This window comes from Octopus bimaculoides, chromosome 11, assembly GCF_001194135.2.
Source record: "Octopus bimaculoides isolate UCB-OBI-ISO-001 chromosome 11, ASM119413v2, whole genome shotgun sequence".
In the NCBI taxonomy this organism is placed as follows: Eukaryota; Metazoa; Mollusca; class Cephalopoda; order Octopoda; family Octopodidae; genus Octopus; species Octopus bimaculoides.
This window is the reverse complement of record NC_068991.1, coordinates 7,202,088-7,226,013: the sequence shown is the minus strand read 5'-3', so window position 1 is coordinate 7,226,013 and position 23,926 is coordinate 7,202,088. Positions and strand designations below refer to the sequence as shown.

Here is a 23,926-nt window from a genome sequence, read left to right as displayed (position 1 = left end):
TATGTATTCAATTTAGTAGGGTTTTTTTGTTTTTGTTTCGTGCATGTGTATGCATGGTCATTATCATAATTATTCTAATATTAAATTAATATAATTTACTGTCATGAATATTACCTGGTTAATATTTCATTACATGATCTATTTTTAACCATCACTTACTTATAATTAATACTTACTTATAATTGTCATTTTAAGACAAAAAAAGGTGCTGTTTGAACATTAAGGAACATGCTATATGTTTGAAAATATTTTTCTTTCAGAAGAGTCCAGATGTTTAAAAAGAAGTCAAAAAAGCCAGAGATCTCGAATCCTCTGAACTTTGAACATCGAGTACACACTGGCTTTGACCAAGAGCAAGGACGTTACATTGGTTTACCTTCACAATGGCAAGGGATTATTGGTCCAGGAGAACGGCGGCGACCCATTGTCGATCCTGCACATATTACCCCTACAGATATGGGTAATTATAAAGTAAGTAATGAGTTTGGTTTTATGGCTGGTTATGGGAAAAGAAAACATCTTAATAATAAGTATCTATAGCAAAAATTTAGAAAAAGAATTAAAAATATAATCTTCAATGTTGTTTCTGTTCTTACTTATACTCAGTTTAAAGGTTCAAATAATGTTAAAAATGTCCTAATAATAAAATGGATAGAGTATTATTAGCCTCTTAAAGGTAACAAGCTGGCAGAATTGTTAACATGCTGGACAAAATACCTCACAACATAGCTTCTGGCTTTATGTTCTGAGTTCAAATTCTGCCAAGGTCAGCTTTGCCTTTCATCCTTTTGGGGTTGATAAAATAAGTACCAGTTGAGCACTGAAGTTGATGTAATCAGTTTTCCCCTCTGCAAAATTTCAGGCCTTGTGTTTAGAGAATACAGGATTATTAGTTGGAAGAAAGATTAGTTTTTATTCCATCAATAGTGCTGAATTGTTAAAATACTTAGCGGTTTGGCAAAAGAGACCTATAGAATAAGTACTAAGCTTACAAAGATTTGTTCGCCTAAAGGCGGTGCTCCAGCATGGCCACAGTCAAATGACTGAAACAAATGATAAAAATAATAATAGAGAACTCCTAAATTAAATGACAGTCCACAAAATGTATTAACACTAAGTAATATATTACTAAAACAAAGATTAAACATTTTTTACTGCATCACAAAGTTCAAACTTGTATGCTTGGAAACAGTCATACAAGTTGTCATCTATTATCTCTGCTTGTTACGTTGGACAATAAAGTTCTATGCTGTTCAACAACTTATGAACCTGTGATATGGAACTGTTTATAGTAAATGAGACAGTAAAATATTAATTTGAATAATATTAATAAGTCTTTATAAAAATCTACAATTTACGTAATTAGTTCTAATAGCTAGATATACAGCATTCAGACGGTATTGTTGTTAATTTGCTATTAAAAGTTTTATGTTTGAAATTCTGTTGTATATTATTAATAGGTGAAATGGTCCGATCTCATGTTGTTTTGTTTTTGGTTTTTGTAAACTGTATTTAGCCATCCTGTTAGGATGATGTAAAACTATGAGAATCTACAAATGCCACTAACAGGAATTAGGAACAGTAGAAAATAACCTTGACAAAAACTGTTAAATATTCAAAACTATTGAGCATAAAACTCTCATTTGAAGAAATAAACATACTAAAGATCATCATCATCATCATCGTTTAACGTCCATTTTCCATGCTAGCATGGGTTGGATGGTTCGACTGGGGTCTGGGAAGCCAGAAGGCTACACCAGGCTCCAATCTGATCTGGCAGTGTTTCTACAGCTGGATGCCCTTCCTAACGTCAACCACTCTGAGAGTGTAGTAGGTGCTTTTTACATGCTACCAGCGCGGGCCAGAGGGGGCTGGCATCGACCATGTTCGGCTGGTGCTTTTAACATGCCACCGGCACAGGTGCCAGTCGAGGTGAAGGGGCTAGCATTGACCACATTCAGACGGTGCTTTTTACCTGCCACTAGCACAGGGAGCCACTCAGGTGGCACTGGCATCATCCACAACTACAATTTCCAGCAGTTCCTTATGTATTTGACTTATGCATAGCAATACTAATAACCTGGTGTTGGACCTCAGTATACATACACTTCAGAAAGAAGTGTTAGTTGAGTTCAAAATGTAATAAGAGAACAAGAAATTATGCAATGAATTTCATTAGCTTACAGCCGTTTCTGCTATAAGATGTAATGCACTAAAAGTTGAGTGCTTGTGTATCATCTTATAGCTTCGTTGGAGCTTCATATTATATATATTATCATCATCAAACTATGCAAACTGTGCTGTTGTTGCTGGCATGGGTTGAATGGTTTGACAGGATATGGTAAGCTGCAGGGCTGCATTGAACTCCAATGTCAGCTTTGACATGGTTTCTACTGCCCTTCTTAAGGCCAACCGCATTGCAGTGTAGACTGGGTATTGTTTTCATGCCACCAGCACCAGTGAGGTTGCCAAGTAACTGGCAAGACAAAAGAAGAACAGAGGAAAAAGGAAAAGGAAAAAATGTTCTTGCTACTAAGTGGGGGGAGTATTTAAGAAGGAGAGGTGGACAATGCCAGGTATTGAAAGGCTAAAGTATGATAGATGGACAAGCACAGGTGTCTTGCTATAGAGGAAATAAATGGCTATTCTTTCATTTTTATATCCGTTTTCCCATACTAGCATGAGTTATATGAATATATTATTATATTATTGAGACATTGCTTTACAGCTGGATGGCTTTTTGCTAACTGTCAGCTGTTTTTCAAGTAAAGGATCTTTTATTTCACATGTCATTAAAGGTGCAAGTGCATTAGATGATTTGATGATGGGAAATGACAGCAATTTTCGGATTAGCTCACATGTAAAGACATCTATGTACATGCATACACATGCTTAATATATGTAAAATAATACAATGGTCTTCTTGTCAGTTACACACCTCTCTTTAATTTGTTTATTATAGAAGAATATAACATTTTTCTTTGCATATTCCTGATATTTGTACTCCTTATTGAATAACTTTATTATAAGAAAAATAAAAGAAAATTGAGATTTTATGATGCTTAAGTCAAAATATTTTCCATTTTTTTCCAATTTCACCTTAAAATACACAGCTTTCATTGATTGAGAAATTCATTTGAAAAATAAATATCAATATGAAATAATCGTCTAAAGCACCACTTTATGTTGGTTATGAAGGGTAGGTCTGTAATACAACAGGCTTCTACATGTCCTCATTCTGAATTTTCTCTTCTATGAGCTCCAGTACTCTTAGGTTTGTCCTAATCACATCTGAGACATCACATAGAATAACTTTTACTATGGGTCACGCTTTATCTTTTCAACTATTTTACATTTTTTTATTTGTATTAATGTATATACATTTATACCATATCAAGAGTCAGTGAGTACATACCTATCTTTCAAAAGAGTGGGTAGTTGTTTTGCAGACAGATAATTACTCCATCACTTGGTGCCAGAATCAATTTAATTAATTGAATGTTTAAGCTAATAACACTTTGCTCAAATAACGTTTGATTTCTGTAAACAAAATAGACTAGAAAATTACAAATGAGAATAGTTTTCACTCATATTACAAAGCAATTCTTGTTTACAGTTTACAATAGGTAATTAGGCATAATGACATTTATTTGATGAAAATAATTTAAAAGAAACACAGCAGTAAACTGATGTATATTTATAAAATTAAATTATTTGAGGTATGTTGATGACTTTTACTGTTTATCTGTTAATGTCTTTATTCAGGAATTTTGTATTTTAAAAATTGTCTAATTGTAATTAGTTCTATTTTGGGTTAGCTTTATTTGAAGTAATGACTGTGCACTCTTGGTATTTGTGTCGGTGGTAAAGTGATTGAGTCTTCAGAAAGATTTAAATAACAATATACAATGTATTACTAATATTACAAGTTTTACTAATATTATAGGTGCAGATTTGACTGTATGGTAAGAAGTTTGCTTCCCAACTACATGGTTTCGAGTACAGTTCCATTGCATGGTATCTTGGCAAGTGCTTTCTAGTATAGCTCTGGACCTACCAAATCTTTGGGAGTGGATTTGGTAGATGGAAACTGAAAGAAGCCTATTGTGTGTGTTAGTGATTCCTTGCCTTGACATCGTGTGTTAATTGTAAACAAGCTGTCACCATTATACAAGCAGTATTCTTCATTTCCAATTTTCTGTGAAAACATGTCTGGTCATGTGAAAATATTACCTTACTTGCAAGCAGGTGAGGGTTGGCAACAGAAAGGGCATCCAGTTGTAGAAAATCCATCTAAACAAATTTTGTTCAAACCATGCATGTGTGCATGGGAAAGTAGATGTTAAAATGATGATGAGTATATATATATATGAGTATTGGGTTATCTCATTGCAAGCTGTACACCCTATGGCTCAAAAGCTTTGTACTGCAAAGTGATGAATCACTCAGCAATTATAGAGTGCTTTTGCTACTTGCAATAATGAATTGTAAAGTAGCTAGTCATAGATAAATGGACAGGCCCAGCAAGGTAAAATACCTTAATCATGGACATAACATACTACTGGTAAAATAGTTTAAACCATCACTTCTCAACTAAAAGACCAGTAACCTATTCATTTGACCTGCTGAAATTCTCTTTTGTTTCTGTATAGTTATTAAGTTTGGTGCATGTAAAAAGAAAAAGATTTTATAATGGAATTATAAAAATAAAATTTTATATGGTCTTTTTAAGAACGAGATCTACTGAATTTTTTTTTTTTTATTTCAGACTATTGTGCGAGGTAATTCATCATCCAGCATCAATGGTTATGCAGCTGATAACAAAAGTATCACAGTTGCAAGATCCAATTCTTTACGAAAAGAAAGTCCACCATCATTACGACACAAACGGTATGTTCCTGACAGTTATTATGCATCAGTACCTGAAGATGAACCAGTTAATTATAATAATCGGCCGCACTCCACTCATCTCAATCATTCATACATGAGAGATCACATGAACGGTCCCTATCAAGACAGAGATTTTAAAACCTTACCTCATGAACCAGTTCATCAGAAAAATTATATTGACAGCCAAAATCGTCCTAGATATTCAGATAGTGGGCATCCTGATCATAGATTTAATGATGAACGCTCTCGTGAAGGTCCGCCACCTTACTCAGTTGGACCAGGACATAATCGAGAAGAGTACCGTCCACCAAATCCCATGAATGGAACTTTGATGGTCCCTGTTCTTCCAAAGCACAACAACTTTCCAGCTCCACTCAGCAATGTAAACCGAGTAATACCAAAACACCATGGGAGGATGGATTACGATAAGGTTTGTATGATTAAACTGGTTTATTTACTGAACTATTATTGTAATGGTTATTGATTAATTGATAAACTAAGTCAAATAATATTGACTATTTGGATACTGACAAACATGTTTCTATGTCAGAGAAAGTGAACACTAGAGAGATATTCTGAACAATCGAAAGACGAAGTTTCTAATTCTCAACAGGGGAAAGCAATTAGCAAGAATTGACATGCAAATATTGTAACATTTCTATTAGTGATTGGAGCAATTGTTAGGTAAAGAACAGTGAAATAATGGCTACTGATCTCTAGAGAATAGTTTTAAAATTATTGACTCTTCAGATGAAATCAAACCTATCTCATGTATGGAAGCATGGGCAGATACAATTAACAAATCTCACTTTTTTTGTTTTTTAAATGTAACTATTAAATTTTGTAGGAACATTATAAACTTCTCTGATTTCCTTCATAAATGTCATCTCTTTGCTACTTTCACACAGTGCTTTTACTATCATTTCTTCGTGTTTAGGATATTGTACATTTGACATTTGCTGTTGGTTGGTTTCAGGGTATTCTCTTCAAAGAAATACCAATATTGCATAAATATGAATACAATTATGTTGGTGATTGTGTCTGAAGACAAAATTATTTTTTTTATTCATTCAATTAAAGACAATGTTCCTATACTATAAGCTTCATTCAATCTTCAATTAAGCTTCCTTCACTGTTGCTGCACATTTAGTATATTTCAGGCTGGATGTTAAAATGTAATCTTAAATTAATTGTGTATTATTTATTACTGATAAATAGTTCTCAATCAGACTGTGCGTCTATCAGATGAATAAGGAATTGATTACTTTTTCAATATTGTTTTCATTAAGAATTAAAGTGTTTTGCTTCAACATTTACAAAAAGCCCATATATCTGTTTCAGTTATTTTCCTCTTAAATTATAGTTGCTTGTTTTTCAAAGCATTCTTACCATGCTGCCATGAGTTCTTTAAATTTCAACAAGTAAATAAAGTGCTGACTTATGATGCCTACCTTTAAGCACTTTAATTCTGAAGTTGGAGCAGTAACTTGTATTTATATGATTTTAATTAACCCTTTGGCATTCAGATTACTCTATCAAATGAAATAGTTATTTATTCATGTTGTTTTGAATTGGATCTGGCATTATCTCATAGCTTCAATATTTCAATGATGTGATTGTCTATTTGCAATGACATTGTAGGGTAGGAGTGAGAGGCCAAATCCAGTTGGATTTTAGCCGAGCATGGCTGGTTCAGATGCTAAAGGGTTACAGGACAGAATAATGTTCCTTGTTTTGAGACAGGTCGTAGAAATATTAGCACGAATAACTTTCAAATCATTGTTTTATCATCAGCCACAGCCTGTAAATCTCATATTTAACTCATTTTTATCAGCATCTAACTTCTTATTCATTGAATCACCAAATTATCTAATTCAATGTTCTAATTCATTGATTTTCTAATTAATGTTTTCTAAAAGTCAGAAATACTGTACTATTTTGTTAAAACGATATCTTCCATGGGTTTTTTTTTCTTTACTAGTTTAGAGGTAAATTATCATCATCTCCCTTTTAAAATATGTTTTTGCTTGTCAAATAAATCTAAAGTATTGCCTTGTTAACTATAGTTGCTGGATTTATATGTGAGTATTTTCATAACTTTACTGTATGCCACTTACATGTAGCTGTATATATTGGTTAGTTTCATGGCACATTAGTCCAGAATTATAGTGGTAGTCTTTCTTTTAGCTCTCTTGGTTACTACAAGATTTTAATTGAACATATACCTGTTTAATGAATTATAAAAGCATCCAGACATTCTATTTGTATTTCAATTAGTTTAATGAACGAAACTAAGGGTTTTGTTAGGGAAATACTTTATTTTCAGTTAAAAGTACCTAGACTGGTGATCTTCAAATTCTTTTTAATTTTGTAACTTAATTTTTCATCTGATGGCAGTAATATTGGTCAAATGGGAATTTTGATTTAGTGATTTCAGAAAATTAATAAACTAAGCAGCATTACAATGTAAATTTCTGTTGCAGTTCTATAATGTGGCACCGTTTCTGTTCATTTTAGCAGTATGTTTCCTTCAAGTGCTAAGTAGATTTAGAATATATTTTGTAGCACTGTGAAACCATATCAGGCTTTACAATGCGAATATTCTGACAGTACATTTCTGTTGAAGGATGTTAGTACTTACGATGTAGGATTTCTCATAGGGAGTCTGAGAGGATTGAAAAGGGGGGAAAACCAATTGTCACGTTTAATAAAATTAAGATAATTTTAAGAAAGAATTAAATGAATGCAAACTGTATCTTCTGTACTCATTAATAAAGAGGTGGAGACCCAAAAATTTCATTATGTGGGTGGGGACAAATTATACAGATGTAAACTTGTTTACACATTGGCAAATGAGGTGGGGGCTAAAAACTTCAGTATTTGGTGGTGGTTGTAGGGGGACTAGTATTTGCCTGTTTGAGAACCACTGATACTAATAGATTTCATTTCAATTATAGAAGAGTGAAGAGCTGTTCTAAAACTCTTACAGGTTGAGAATTAGAGCTCAGAACCATAAAACATTAATTAGTGACAGGATATACTCAACTATAATAAATTTATTGCAGCTGTAATGTGTTTATTGTGATAGCAATATTTTGTTTTTTTTTACTTTGGTAGTATTTTTTAAAAAATGTTATATAACATTATACACTTTAGTGTTATGAAAAGACTACAATTCTTATTTCTAAAAGTATATGATATATTTTCATTTATGTTTTTATTAGTTTTTTTTATCAGCTTTTAAAAACAGCTTTTTTTTTTATCAGTTGACCTTGGCATAAAAATTTTATTTCTACTTTGTATTGTCACCTCTATTTGTTGATTAAATATTTGTTAAAAGGTTAATTTTGGTAAATTATTTACGGGAGGCTGATGTCAAGATTGTGGAGAATAAGAACACTGATTCTGGAGATATTTTGAGGAACTTTTACACAAAAAGACAATCAAAACAATCAAGATAGGGTGTTTAATCCTGTTCATAGTGGGAAGTGATGGTAGTGTTAGAATCTCAAATACTTATCAGATGGCAGTGCTCCAGCATGATCACAGCTCAGTGGCTAGCACTTATATAAAGTCTAGGTCATATTTGGAAGAAAGATTTGAGCAGAAAAGGAGAGAAAGGTTCCCAAGGGCTACAGTTGGAGGTGGGTGTTAAATGTTTGATACATAAATTAATGTCAATGAAAGTAAGAAATGCGTAGAAGAGAGATATACGAGTGTTTAAATGACAAGGTAGCAACTGGTGTAAATCATAAAAGGTAGACGCCCCATGACAATGAAAGGAAAGTTAAAAAGTCTTGTGTAGTTTCAGCTAAGGTTGTGATGTAGATTGTTGTTGTTGTTGTTTAACCCCAGGTCGTTCCTGATTGAGCAAACATATGATCATTGTGTCTTTTTAGGGTTATCTAAAACTACATTGTCCAATGTGTCTTTCTGTTTTTTTTTTATGATGGTGATAGTGATTGGAAGGAAATTTGGTGGCTATACTAAGTAGACCCTGTGATTACATAAAGGCTCTCCATTAGGGATGCTGATTTCGTTAAGATGTTACTAAACTTGCTAAAGTCTACATTTCAATACTTTACACATGAATTTACTCTCATAATTACCATGTTGGGTTGATGCCATTGAGATAATCACTCAAGTAAATCTATGTGGTAGATCTATCTATATCAACAATATTGATATTGTTTACTTACATGGATTTAAACATAGTAATATAATATTAATAGTGATATATTATTTATGGGATAAAACATATTGATATATTTAGAAATACAGTCCAAATGAAAAGTACAAAAAGAAAACAAACATACATGTGACTGTTGTGATGAATATATTGCAAAAATACAGATGTAACATGAAAGGTTAACACTTCAAGATTCTAATGATGGTAAAGGCGAGATTATCAGCGTGGCCAAACAAAACTTGGAGAGTTAAACTTTTATGTTACATCCATATTTTTGCAATATTTTCATTTATAACACTCACAGGTGTGCTTTCTTTTTTGTACCATTCATTTTGAATTACCCTGCATATGTAATTTAATTTCAGTTTTTCCTATATTTGCATCATCGTAGTCTATAATTTGAAATTAATATTTCTCCTTCCATTTGTACACTTCTAAAATCCATTGATTATATTCATTATATTTTAAGTGCTGCAGTTTTGTGACACCTGGAATTGTATATGATTATCTCCTTAGCACAGACTGTGTACATTTTGTTCTTTTGAAATATCGTGTATGTGTTATTCACATTCTCAAATTGTATGCACATGTTTGGTATCAAAAATGCTATCAAACTTTAGAATTAAAACAAAATGTGTATTATATAATTGTGAAATTCAAAATAGCTTCTAAAAACAAATCTGAAGCATCTGTATCAAAACCTAGCATGTCATGTTGTTTGATTTTTCTGGAATGATATTGTTTTTATTTCATTGTATAATGCATGCTGCATGTCCTTTATCTGACCTTATGTTCCCTTTCCTGTGAATGTATTCTTACCTAAAGGATCCCTATAGCAACAGGAATGCAGGGCCCCCTGCGACAGGACCTAATTTGTCACCTAGTTCCAAGTCTCCTCAACCAACCTCTTTTATTGGAAACTTTCCATCCAAACCACCTTTTACTGAACAGCAGCGGCTGACTCATGAGCAGGTACTAGATATCCATTCTCCTCTCGTTGCCATACTAACATCCATGCTGCTAACATTTCAAATAGATAAATGTAGATTTTATTTATTTACTTGACTGTTTGGGATTTTAATTTAGTTATATTTTTATATATGTGTGTGCGTGTGTATGTGTGTGCGTGTGTGTGTGTGTATGATGCTGAATCTTGTCGCTATAATAGTTGTATAAAAGCCTCAGCTGCAACAGCTGTAACACTTTGTCTGACATTACATTAATTAACACCTGCTGAATAATCCTACTAATTGCTTTAACTGTAACTAACTGTATATGTATATCACTAACCGTTATGCCTAACCAATTCTAGTTCACTAATAAATCTCTACAGGACTTTGTTATGGTGAGTGACTGTTATTGTCATTTCAAATATTAGACATTTTGCATGATTTTAAGTTACTAAAACATATTTATTTTTCTACTAGAATCGTTAATAATAATATTTGTTTTATTAATATAACAGGCATTATCCTCATATTAGAAAATATAGTTTGCATATTAAAACCATGTTGATTTCACTTTGGTTTGTTTCAAATACATGTAGCCTTGTTGATTGCTGATTCGGTTATCACTGATCTGGGATAAAACATTATGCTTAGTTTTGACCCATGTTATGTTTATCACGGATTGATCTGTGATAACGCAGGTCAGCGATCAGTCAAAGATTCTGCTTGTACTGCAAAAACTTGTCCCAGAAGTCACCCACAATTCTCGGCTACTCAGAACGCACTGACTATTGCTTGTGTTTATGTGACCATCCTGCAAGGTTGTGTATCTTTTAATACAGACTTACATACTCGTACCTATCAACATGTGACCAGTGAACAGAAAACTTGTGTAAGTGCTTGATCCTAACAAACGATGCAGATGATTGTATTCTCTACAGGAAAAGATAGAGTTGGTCAAGAAAATATGTAATTGTGAAAGCTTCACTGCTGTGGTCCCTGAGTTTGGTGCCAATTAATCTACCATTTGTTCCATTTACAAAGTGTTTGGAGATGATTCATTTATCACTGATTTTTTGGGAACCAAACCCCTGTGATAAACAAGGATAAATGTATTCTCTTTTTCTTTATCTTCCTTTCATTATGCAGTGATGATATTGTTCAATACAGTCTATTTTCTACTGCAGAGATAAAGTAATGTATGTAAATCTATCAACTTAGCTTTATTACCCCACTCTTGACGACTCGTGCCCATGGCTTCAGACTTAAGAGGTTTATTGAGGCTGTGTGATGGACATTCCATTTGCATTATAAATATAGTGAAATAGCTCCAACCACATATCCAAAGTAGATTGCACACTTGACACAGAAGCTTCCCTCTACAGTAATCTAAAATTTCAACAATTGCCAAAAATCTGATCTGCACATGAGAACCATTTAATCTGTTAGTTCCAGTATTGATAAATTATAAGCTTACATTCTTCTTTTTCATTGCTATATCATGATAGAAATTATTAATTTTATAGAAGTAAAGATATCTTCAGCAGTAAGATACCAAACAGGAAGCAGTTGTATTTTTGTATCATCTCTTCACTTCATTCCTCTGTAACTTTCCTCTCTTATGTAATAAAAAAATACTGCATCATTATAGAAATTACTAGTTTTGACCTTTATATGTAAGATACGCTGATGCTCATTTAATATAAGGAATTTTTGTTTTTCTCTATCTCTATCCATCTGCCACTCTCCTTCACACTCCTATGATCGTACTCACCCATGCAACTTCTCTTGTATTCACCTTCCTGTAACTTGAGGGTGCGCCCTGACACATCTTTGTCTTTCTTTTCCAACTGGGGTAACCATATATCTTCCTATAGCAAGATACTTGTTCCTGTCCTATCATATTCAAGCTTTTCATCACCTGGCATAAAGCCACCTCTCTCAATACTATTTCCCCTTCAGTTGAGGGGGTGGGTCTTGTCTTGAGCTACTCAGTGATCTTACTAGTGCCAGTGCCTCATAAAAAGTGTCCAGTACACTCTGGAAAGTGGTTGGCATTAGAAAGAACCTCTAACCATAGAATCTATGCCTAACATTGGAGTTCGGTGCAGTCCCCTAATTTGCCAGTTCCTGTTAAATTATCTATCGTATGCTAGCATGGAAAATGGATGTAATATGATGATGATGATGGATGTTTATACTTTTGAGCTGCTGGTATCAAAAATATTTTGAAACATTTTAGAACATAGGACAATAAAATATAAGATAGCAAATAATTTTCTTTTTATCTATTGAAAATATAACTTCATAAATATTAAAGATAAATTACTTTGCTCTTGTTGATCAACTTATTCTATACAGGATGTAATCTTTTATCCTTGATCCTACTTCCTACCAAGCAATAAATGGTTTGAAAATGTCAAGCACTTACCAACTTACTCTATAAAACTGAAATAAACATTCTGACATTTGAGAAAGTGAAAGCTATCCTTGTTGATAAATTCATCAGATAATTCTTGTGAACATTTATAATATTAATATTTACATCTTCATTTCTAAGATCATTTTTTTTTTTTTTCCATAGATATTCCAAAGCTTTGTCTTGAATTTAATTTCATGCTTCTGGAACTTAGTGAAAGTGTATTAATATATCAAAATCTTCCCTCTTTTGCTAAATTGCTCTGCTTGGTTTCGTCAAGATTCTTTTATTGTTTTTGCTTTTGTATAAAATTTACTCAAATAAAAACTTTTGTTTTCTTAAATCTTAAAGCATGTTTAACCCTTTTGATACGAACCCATTTGAGACAACCTCTGGTTTTAAGATCCTCTCCCTTTAAAGTGTTCATTTTTAAATTTAAACCTTCCACCGTAATTTTATCTAAGAACTTTTTGTTGAATTGTTTCAAATAATAGCTTGATAAAAAAAAAAATTATCTTAACTAAATCCCTCCAAATTCTTAATTATTTCCAAAATAATTTGAAACACTTGTCTTAATTTACCAGAGAAATGTGGTCGCTTGTGTGTGTGTATGTTTGCATATCTTGTTTCAGTGCAATTAACTTCCTGTTAAAATTGAAACTGTTCTCAAAATTATGTAATTTTGAGCAAATACCCAGTTCTTTTATCATTACTCTCCGTTAAAAATAACATATTTATTGTACTGCATTTTGTTTATTTTTGTCCATTTGTTACATTTAGTTAATGTTATCTTTTGTCCTGTTTGAATGCTGTTTCTCATCAGTAGGAAAATATTCATTTGCATGCACAAAATGCTTTAAGTATTTCTCTTTGAAATAATCAGCTGATAATAACTAACCCCTTTTTAAAATAAGTCTGCATTGTGAAGTTACTTGGAATCTAATTTTGATTTGATATTTCATCCCTTCTAGTTTCGAGCTACTTTACAGACAGTTGTCTCTCCTGGTGATCCACGCGATGAATTGGATTACTTTATTAAAATTGGTGAGGGTTCTACTGGAATTGTATGTATTGCTACAAATCGATCAACAGGCTACAGAGTTGCTGTTAAGAAAATGGATCTTGGGAAACAACAAAGAAGAGAATTGTTATTTAATGAGGTTAGAGAAATTTTTTCTTTTTCCAATAATTTACATTTCATAAAACTTAAAAGTTTTGAAAAATAAACCAGGTTTTTTTTTTGGTTTTTTTTCTCAATGTTTTGTTGGTATAAATGTATATTTAAGCTAACACTCATATACTCAGAGAAATTAAGCGACACACACGTGGCAATGCATGAAACTGACCTTGGGTCATTCTGTAACTTCTGCTGATTATTGATAATTAAAAATATCTATATATTCAGCCTGACTGGCCCTCATGCCGGTGGCACGTAAAAGCACCCACTACACTCTCGGAGTGGTTGGCGTTAGGAAGGGCATCCAGCTGTAGAAACTCTGCCAGATCAGATTGGAGCCTGGTGCGACCTCCTGGCTTGCCAGTCCCCAGTTAAACCATCCAACCCATACTAGCATGGAAGGCGGACACTAAATGATGATGATGATGATTTTTGAGTATTTTCCATTGCATCACCAAACCTATACCTACATATTTGAGTGTTTTTATGTTCATTTTTCCATGGTGATATTCGTTAGACAAAACTTCTTTTAAGACAGGTTTTCTATTGCTGGATGTTCTTCCTATCACCAACCCTTGTTTTTCAAGTAAACTATTTTTCACTCCTCCAGCTGTCATACATCTGCTGAATTACAGAGCATTTGTTGTTCACTAGAGAAAGTAAACACTGTCACCATCTTTGACCTAGACAGTATTAATGACAACATTTATTAATTGCATATACATATGTACACACCCACCCACACACATACATGAAATACCTCCTTGCAGTTTCTGTCTACTTGTTTCACTCCAAGTCATTGGTTGGCCCAGGGCTACAGAAAACGACACTTCCCCTAGGTTGCTGCACAGTGGGACTGAATCCATAACCACATGGTTGCATAGCACACTTCTTAATTACACAACCATATCTGCATGCACACACACGCACACACACATATGACAGTAGTTGACAGAATTCTTAAAACATTTGGAAAAATACCAAACGGTTTTTAGTTACATACTGTATTCAAATCCCAGCACTGTTCTACTCTACCATTCTTTGTAACTAGTGGATTGCCAGAGTAGTTAGAATCCAGAATAGTTAAAATGCTAGAGTCCTGGACCATAGTTAGAACGCTGAACAATAGTTAGAATCTTGAACAAAATGCTTGTGCTACTATGGTTCAGCTTTTTACACTGTGGATACAATCCTTACTTTCCATCATTCAATTGATAAAATAAAGTTACCAGTCAAGAATTGGAATAAATCCCTATAATGTGTCTTAGATGTGAATTGAATTATAATAGACCTTTAGAAGGTCAATAAAAGAGGAACTGAGATTATTCTAATTGACAATATCCTAGGTGGTGTCCGAGAACAGTCACAGTCAAAGTCAAATGGCTGGAACCAGTAAAGGAAAATTAAAAAATATAAATTCCCAGCCAGAGTCAACTCCTTTGCTCTGTGTTGTATTACATAATTTTATTCATCTACTTATCGTGAAATTACTGCTACTAGAAAATTACTTCCACATATCTAAAGTGCTAAAGTGATGTACACAACCTGCCGAGAGAATAAATCTATTCTAACTGCATCAAAGTAGAATAAGACCAATTAGGTTGAAATTACAATCCTTTCATTGTCAGACCAACATATTTGCTGTCTGGTCGTGTTTTCACTGCAAAATTACATTCAAGAACTGGGCTGAATATCTATAGTATTTGTTTAGTTGCAGTAGTGTTTGTGTGGATGTGAGAGAGAGAGAGAGAGAGAGAGAGAGTATATATGTCTGCAATCAGTATGTTATTTTTATTTTGTTTTTGTATGGAGTGAAGGCGTTTTATTTATGTATTCCAAATTAGTAAAATCTTAACGAAGCAAAATTTGGATATGGATCTATGTAATTTGAAGCCAAGAATGTTCTTAATATAAGTTAATGAAATTCCTTTCATGCTCTACGCTTAACACTTTCTGATAGTTATCATACTAGCTTGCAATTATCATAATGTACTATTTTCATAATGATTATACTGTTACTTTGTTATTGTTGAACAGTAAACTACAAAAAAGAAGGGGGCTATTTTAACTTTTTTAATTTAAAGACCCAAATTTGTAGAGCTACTCTTTTTAGTATGAAGATAATATAGAAAGTATCAAATAACAGGTTCCTTAAGTTCAACCCTTTTCCTATCATATTTCTGTGGCAATATACTACCGTTGTCTCAGTTGATTTTGAAAATAATTTGGAATTTAGTAAAATAGCTTTGTCATTATTAATCTGATGTCTGGAACATTAATTAACAGGGAATTTTGATGGAATGTTTGGAGTTAGATAATTTTAACCCTTTTGTTACTGTATTTCTGTTGAGATGCTCTGTGTTTCTTTCAGTTAATGTTAAATATAACAAAAGGTTTAGTAAAATAACTTAGTTATCATTAAGCTAGTATTAGTAACATAAATTGTGACTAAGGTTTGGTGGAAGATTTTAATTCAGAACTTTTTAAAACAAGATATTTGTACTACAGAGCCAGAGGCAGTTTCAGGCTGGTTGGTATCAAAAGGGTTAAGACAAGAAATTTGTATCTTAGAATTAGGGGCAGTCGCAGATAGTATCAAAAGAGTTAAACTCAACAAGCTTGACATTTACACATTATTCTACAATGGAAAAAATATTTAAATGGAACACTGAAAAATAATCTTTTTCTGTTTAGTTAGACTCTGTGTAAATACTTTATTAATTTTAGCATTTTTTATGTTCTGCTACTTAATTGCTTAATTACAGGTAGTTTGTGAATTAGCGTAATTTAAAATGAATTTTGTTTACTATCAAAATTTCCCTCTTTCAGGTTGTGATTATGCGAGACTATCACCATGCTAACATTGTAGATATGTATGAAAGTTACTTGGTTGGTGATGAACTATGGGTCGTCATGGAGTACCTTGAAGGCGGAGCCTTAACAGATATTGTCACTCACAATAAGTAAGCTATTGCGTTCCACTCTCAACATAATCATCATCTTCATTATTCTTTGCACTTCTTGTCTTTTGCATCTATCTTGTCCTATTTTTTTTTTATCATTTTTCTTTGTTATTTTCATTATCACCATTTTTGTTGTCTTCATTATAATGTCAACTTCTCATTTATCTTCACATATCCACTCGCTTTATCTTCATTTAAATCAAATCAAATTTATTGGCAGGAGAAGAGCACAATATACTTAAGCCATCTAAAAAAACCCAGTTATTGTTATATACAGCTTTATACATAGTCACCACAGTTGTCCAGAGCCTCTTTGAACAGGGGAGTGGTGGGCAAGTGGAATGACACCTTGTGGTAGCTTGTTCCACAGGGCTGCAATACGGATGGAGAATGCGGCCTTCCACATTTATCTTTATCTTTTACTTGTTTCAGTCATTGGCCTGTAGCCATACTAGGGCACTACGTTGAAGGGTTTTGATCAAACAAATAGACCCCAGTACTGATGTGTTTTTTTTTTTTTTGTTAAGTCTGGAACTTATACTATCAGTCTCTTTTCCTGAACCACTAAAGAATCAAGCAAATACCAGTTGTCAGGCAACGGGATGGGGATGACAAACAGACACAAAGATGCATAAACATGTAAAATACACGACACACACACATGCAACAGGTTTCCTTACAGTTTCTGTCTCTCATTCATTGACCAGATAATAGCTGGTCCAAGACTATTGCAGAAGACACTTTCCCAAGGTGCCATAGAGTAGTTGCAAAGCACAGCTATACCTTGCCTATAACATTACACTTAGCAGGACATAGTTGAGCATATCTTTAAGTTATTGGTGAATTTGCATGACCTTCATCATCATCGTATGTTTTTTCTATTTTTCAGAATGGATGAAGTTCAAATTGCAACAGTATGTCGAGCTTGTTTGTTGTCTCTTGCTTATCTCCATTCTCATGGAGTTATCCACCGTGATATTAAATCAGACTCCATTTTATTAGCCCGTGATGGCAAAGTAAGTGTACTTTACTTACAAAAACTGTATTTCAGTGAAAAAGTTTTATTTTCTTGTCATTTTTTCTTTCTTTCTTAAGATTTAATTTTCTATCAGACATCAGCCACTCTGGGGTATTATGTTCAAGGGTTTTAATTGATTATATTAACCCTAGTATTTTGTATGGTTCTTATTTTATCAGCCTTATAAGGTGCAACTGCAATGTTGACTTGGGCATAACCTGGACATAATGAAGTACCTCAAAGTAGGTTTTATTTGATGCACAGATTGTACCATCCCTAGGTGATGCACATACATGTGTGTGTATGGGGTGGGATGTATGTAGGCGTGGTTTTGTGATTAAAAAGTTCATTTCTCAACTATGTAGTTTTGGGTTCAGTCCCACTTTTTGGCACATCAGGCCAGCCAAATGTGAGTGGATTTGGTAAATGGAGACTAAGGAAAGGCCTGCTCCGTGTGTGTGTGCATAAAAAGCAGCCAGTACATACTCCTAAATGGTTGATATTAGGAAAGGCATAGAATCTGCCAGAGCTTTCTGGCTTCTCTGTTCTTGTCAAACCAATCAACCCATGGTTAAAAATGACGTTAAATGATGATGTATGTATATTTATATATAATTTCTTGACTTGTTAAATTGATTCCTAGCATGAACATCTACCATAGAAATGTGGGTGCGAGGGATCCAAGGGTCAGGTCAGAATGCTTTTAACTGTGTGAATGCTGTTAAAGACACCCAAGGGGCAAGGTGGTGGAGTTAACCCAGATTATCCAATTGAAATGTTTTGCTGCAGCTTGGCACCCTTTTCTGTCATTCCATTCCTAGGTTCTCACACTAAACAATACAAACAGTTTTTACTCATATATTTTTGATTTTCACCACCACTAATTCATTAAAAAAATACTAATCATTTTAATTGCACCTCCCAAAATTAGCTCATCTAACAAACTTATCGCTGCTGTTCCTCCTTGCTGCGCCTTAATTCCACTCTCATCCCACACTAAATACTTTTTCCTGACCATTTCTCTCCAAAGGTGCAGACCTCTGAAATTTACTCCTACCACCCTCCTCCACCTGTAATAGTTGTTCTGTTGCAGCACCCACTACAGTGGTCTCACTAATCAGGAGAGGAAGAGGAGGAGGGCATATATAAGATCAGGGGTGCTGCATCACCATTGTATCAGAGTAATTGGTTAAAAAAAAGAATGCTTCATCAGGCTTTGGGTCTCATTTTAAGTATTTTATTTATAATTTCACTTGATTTAACATTCACTCCTTGATATCTAAAACGAAACAAAAATATAAAATATATTTAGCAACACTAATAATAAATAAAAATAAACAAGCTTTTGACGGTTTTATAGATATTTCAAAATGATGATGCTATGATGTTGGGTGTTTCTATTATTTTGTCCCAACACCTGTACATGCTTTACTAATTTATTAGTACTCAGTGTCTGTCTGTCTCTCTCAAATATCTATTTTATCTGCAGTTTATCATGCCTTATTCGTAACTCTCTTTCTCTGAGCCTGTTATGTATGCAACATATCTTACCTCGTTCTTTGCCAGTCTCTTATTTCTTCTGGTTATTTTATTATCTTAAATAATCAATCAACACAATTAGAAACCATTTGTCATTTCTTACAGGTAAAATTATCTGACTTTGGCTTTTGTGCCCAAGTTAGCCCAGAACTTCCTAAAAGAAAATCGCTGGTTGGCACTCCTTATTGGATGGCTCCAGAAGTTATTTCTCGACTACCTTATGGACCTGAAGTAAGTAAACTTTTAGTTTAATCCTTTATACATCTTTTTGTATTTTATTTGTATAATAAAGGAAGAATGCAGGATAAATAATCAAAACTATTGGCAGTGTCATGTAAATGGTACCTGTGAGTCATGGTCGCTGCTGGTGCCATGTAAATGGCACTCATGCATCATAGTCGTGGTTGTTGCTGATGCCATCTAAATGGCACTCACCCATGAATCATAGTTGCGGTCATTGTTGGTGTCATGTAAATGACATGGTACCTGTGAGTCATGGTCACTACTGGTGCCATGTAAATGGCACCCACCCATGAATTGTAGTTGTGGTCGTTGGCAGTACCACTGGCACGGAAAAGCACCCATTACATTCCTGGAGTGGTTGGCATTAGGAAGGGCATCCAGCTGTAGAAACCATACCAAATCAGACTGGAGTCTGGTGCAGTTCTCTGGCTCATCAGCTCCAGTCAAACCATCTAACCCATACCAGCATGGAGAGCAGACATTAAACTATGATGATAATGAATGAAATTTATCCTTTTGTACATCATGGTGAAATATTTGTGGTATTAATGGAGTGTATGAGACATTTTGGCTGTTATTTTAGCAGCACCTATTTGGTATTGCTGATTCAAGACTGACTTATTTGACATCAGACAGCTTACTGTTTTACTCATTTTAATGTTAGCAAATTATAGAAAGTAGTTATCAGGGTCTATAGATTTTTGTCTGTGTTCATGCTTTAAATTTGCTAAATCTCTAACATTTCTGTTCATTCATTGTGTCTCTTATCTATTGTCTTGAATGAAAGGTCAATGAAACTTGGTTTGCAAAATTCTTGTCATGAATCAGCTTGGTTTGAGAAAGCCATTTGCAACCTCATCAATTACATGCCCTCTGTAATCCTGGTCTGTTAATTAACCAAACAATTGATTAGTTAATTGGTTAATTGACAAATAATAAAAGAAGTGAAATAGAACCAGTATATGTGTTTATTATTGGCATAATGACCCTCCCAAGATGCAACAAGTTTATTTAGCTTCCCAGAAAATAAATAAGGTTTATATTTTTGTATAGTTTCCTCTAATTTTTGTTTGTTTGTTTGATGCAATGTAATTACTTTCTTGATGTTTCTCATTTCAGGTTGATATCTGGTCTTTAGGAATTATGGTTATAGAAATGGTTGATGGTGAACCACCATTCTTTAATGAACCTCCATTGCAAGCCATGAGGAGAATTCGGGACATGCCACCACCTAGAATTCGCAATGATACAAAGGTAAGAATAACAAATACAATTTTTACTAACTGACCTCTCTGTTACTGTTTGTTACTGTTTGTTACTGTTTGTTAGCTGCTGTTCATATATTTTTAAAACCCATCTGTTATGAATTGCTGAAATATGGTTGTTTGTGGTACTTGTGAAAAAACAAATTAATTTGAAACTTGCTTAGTAATATTCTTGTTTTATATTTTTTGTCGAAATCATGCCAAGATTAACTTGACCTTTCATCATAAAGTACTCTTGGCATGTACTGAATTTGGTTCAATCATCTGTGCTCCACCCTACAAATCTGTGGCCTTGGGCCAATGCCAGAAATTCATGTATTTGCTTCATCAGTCGGTTGTTTTATACTCTTTGAAAGCCTTTATCCGATACACGAAGTGAAAAGTCCTGTTATTGGTCTTGTCTGTGTCCACTACACTACTTGGGTTTTGGTGTACCCCAGTCAGTTGGTGACCCTTTGACCCTCTATAAATTTCTATTGCATAATATAATTTACACCTATCCCTCTAGCTATATATACATGTGTATGGTTGCTATATTTGTAGACAACTCTATTGAGACGTATAAATATCAAAAATAGATTCTAATTAATTGCAGAGTGTAGTTTTGATCTGCAGACCTCTGGCTTGACGTTCCTTAATTGTCTTCTTTTATATTTTCATTTCAGGTATCTCCACGCCTACAAGCTTTCATTGAAAAAATGCTTGTGCGAGACCCATCAGCACGAGCAACTGCCTTTGAACTATTACAGCATCCATTCATTCAACTTGCTGAACAACCTAGTTGCTTGATTCCATTAATTAGGAATTTACGGCACAGCCCTTGTTAATTAGTTTGGCTTTTGTGAGAACCTCCCCTCTGAAGAAATGGTAAATTCTAATGTTTGTATGAATGCATTCATTGCTGAGTTGTGAATACCAGCTATAAATTGCTACATTTAATGAGCAAACCAAAGTTAATGTATTTTTGTACCACATCTGACATATTTACATATCTAGTTTTCTGACGAGAACAAAACAAACCAGATAAAGGTCGTGGTAGGAAACCATTTACAAAACGAAATAACCATGCTCGATATTTTTCTTAAATCTTTTTTTAAAGAAGTAAAAAGAGATGTAAACTGAAACGAAATCTATTATTTTGAGTAAAGCGGTATTAATGTATTTCAAACACTGTCCAAGACTACATTTAGTATTAATTCCATTATTTGAGAGATTTCTAAATATGTAATCCCCATATTTTTAAAATGTTGGGTTTATCTTCTCTTACCTAAAATATACATGGTTCTGAGCATAGCATTCTGTGGGGGAAGAAAATGGTTCTATATTGTGAATAGTTACATCTAAGGAAATGTAAACTGAAAAGGCCAACATTTTTGCCAACTGGAACTATAATGAAATTTTATATTCTGAGAAACTTTTTGTTTCCATCTCAACTTTTTATATTATTTTTATACTAATTGATATGAAAACATTTTTTTTTTTTTTTTTTAATTTCACTACTTGCATTTCATATTTCCTTCATTAAGCAAGAGTAATGAGTACATAATGAATATTACTTTTAAACTGCCCACATAACACATTTTTTCGATAAAACATTGATCGAATATAATATTTCCTTTTCTATTTAATAGTCATTCATTAATAGGTATTTACATTTCTATTTGAATATGCAAGATAAACTTTTATCACAATTTTATGAAAGCTATTTAAATATTTCTGGAAATCAATCTATTGTCTTGTGCCTTTGGAAAAAAAGTAATCTCTGCTTTTAAGCAGACAAACTTTTCTAAGCAAAAATAGTAATTAAAAAGCTACAATAGACTAAAGCCTAAAATTTTACATTTTAGAATCTTTCTTCAGATTTTTATATTGAAATCTATATATATATATATATATAAAATCCACAACCTACATAATACAATTTACTGCAAAGTTTTCTTTGTAATTCCAGCTAAGCAATACTTTATATTTTTCATCCATCACTAAGCACACACACAAACATAAACGCACACTCTTTCTCTTGCTCTCATAATTGTAACTGTGCTGATAAACTAGCACACAATCATTCCATTTATAATATTCTACAACATTTCAAAACCTTATAATTGACTACTTGCACCTCCATCAGATCTTTCTGAAACCTGTTAAAGCCTTATAACTGGTAATTTGCACACCACTAGAATCTTTTATATATTTCCCTGATTAGAAAGAAAATGTAAAGTAGAAAAGCGTGGACAGACAAACGCGCACAAATTTATGTATGCACACTCAACTATGTATGCACACAAACATGTGCAGTGTTATATGCATGCACATTGTATGGATGCTACAAGGAATATTCCAGTTGTTTGATCAGCTGAACTACTTATTAAATTCTAGTGTAAGTGGCTGAGTATTCCACAGACACTAGTAGCCTTACCATAATCCTCAGGTAGAATTAGTGTGAGAGTGTGTGGCCAGGCTGGCCTGTTATATTACAGGTGAAGTTCATTTGGTAGGCTTCCACACAGTTTCTGTCTACCCAGTTTTGTCTACAAGGCTTGGGTTCACTCGAGACTATGATAAAAAGACACTTGTCCAAAATGACACACATTGAGATTGAACCTGAGTCGTCCATCATCATTGAGAAACTAACTCCTTAACCACTCAGCCATGCTTGTGGTCACACACTTATTTTAGAAATGACTTACACATTTATGATGTACAAAATCTCTTTTTCAAATTTGTTTGAATAATCTTTTTCTGTAGATTCCTGCAGTTTCAAAGCATTAAACTCCTGTAGATAAATTCTATAAATATTTTCAGACTCGTCTTAATCTTTTGAAAAAAATACTTTATATTAGTGTTATGTAAATGAAAGATCTAGCAGTTATTATAGCTGCTATCCATCTTAGCTGTCATAACTCAATGTAAACTGACTTTTAAAAAAATTTTTTTTTTTTTTACAAACTATTATATTGTATTTAATTATTCTATTCAATGTAATCCCTTTCAACAACTGCTAATGAATCATTCAAACCTGTGAGCAGAAACTTTTCTGACAATATTCTAAACCATTTTGTAAATATTTACATGGAATTTTGTTTAAAGCATTCTAAAAGTCATTAGCAAAAAAAAAAAAGAAAGAAAGAAAAATCTTAGAAAGATGAATAACTTGAAGAAGTTGAAGACTTTAGTGATTTGGTTTCGGTAGCATTAATCATATCCCCAAAAGGACATGATCAAATCATCAAACATCCATCAATACAGATATCAATTTTTTTTTTTTTTTTTTTT

The 23,926-nt window shown here is 33.3% G+C and overlaps 2 protein-coding genes across 5 annotated transcripts in view; both read left to right on the top strand.

Moving 5' to 3' along the window:
* Nucleotides 1-22,864, top strand: part of LOC106877174 (serine/threonine-protein kinase PAK 5) — a 42,188-nt gene extending 19,324 nt beyond the window's left edge. The window contains exons 2-10 of one of the 2 annotated variants that reach the window (XM_014926002.2): nt 261-471; nt 4,769-5,320; nt 9,905-10,051; nt 13,417-13,605; nt 16,452-16,585; nt 17,475-17,601; nt 19,248-19,373; nt 20,505-20,639; nt 21,316-22,864. In XM_014926002.2, coding sequence (XP_014781488.1) covers nt 271-471; nt 4,769-5,320; nt 9,905-10,051; nt 13,417-13,605; nt 16,452-16,585; nt 17,475-17,601; nt 19,248-19,373; nt 20,505-20,639; nt 21,316-21,477 — 1,773 coding nt within the window. In that variant the 5' untranslated portion in view covers nt 261-270 and the 3' untranslated portion in view covers nt 21,478-22,864. The remainder of the gene's footprint in view (nt 1-260; nt 472-4,768; nt 5,321-9,904; nt 10,052-13,416; nt 13,606-16,451; nt 16,586-17,474; nt 17,602-19,247; nt 19,374-20,504; nt 20,640-21,315) is intronic. The other variant, XM_014926003.2, reaches the window with a different exon arrangement.
* Nucleotides 1-23,926, top strand: part of LOC106877171 (kinesin-like protein KIF16B) — a 229,232-nt gene that overhangs the window by 49,103 nt on the left and 156,203 nt on the right. The gene's annotated exons all lie outside the window — the stretch shown is intronic.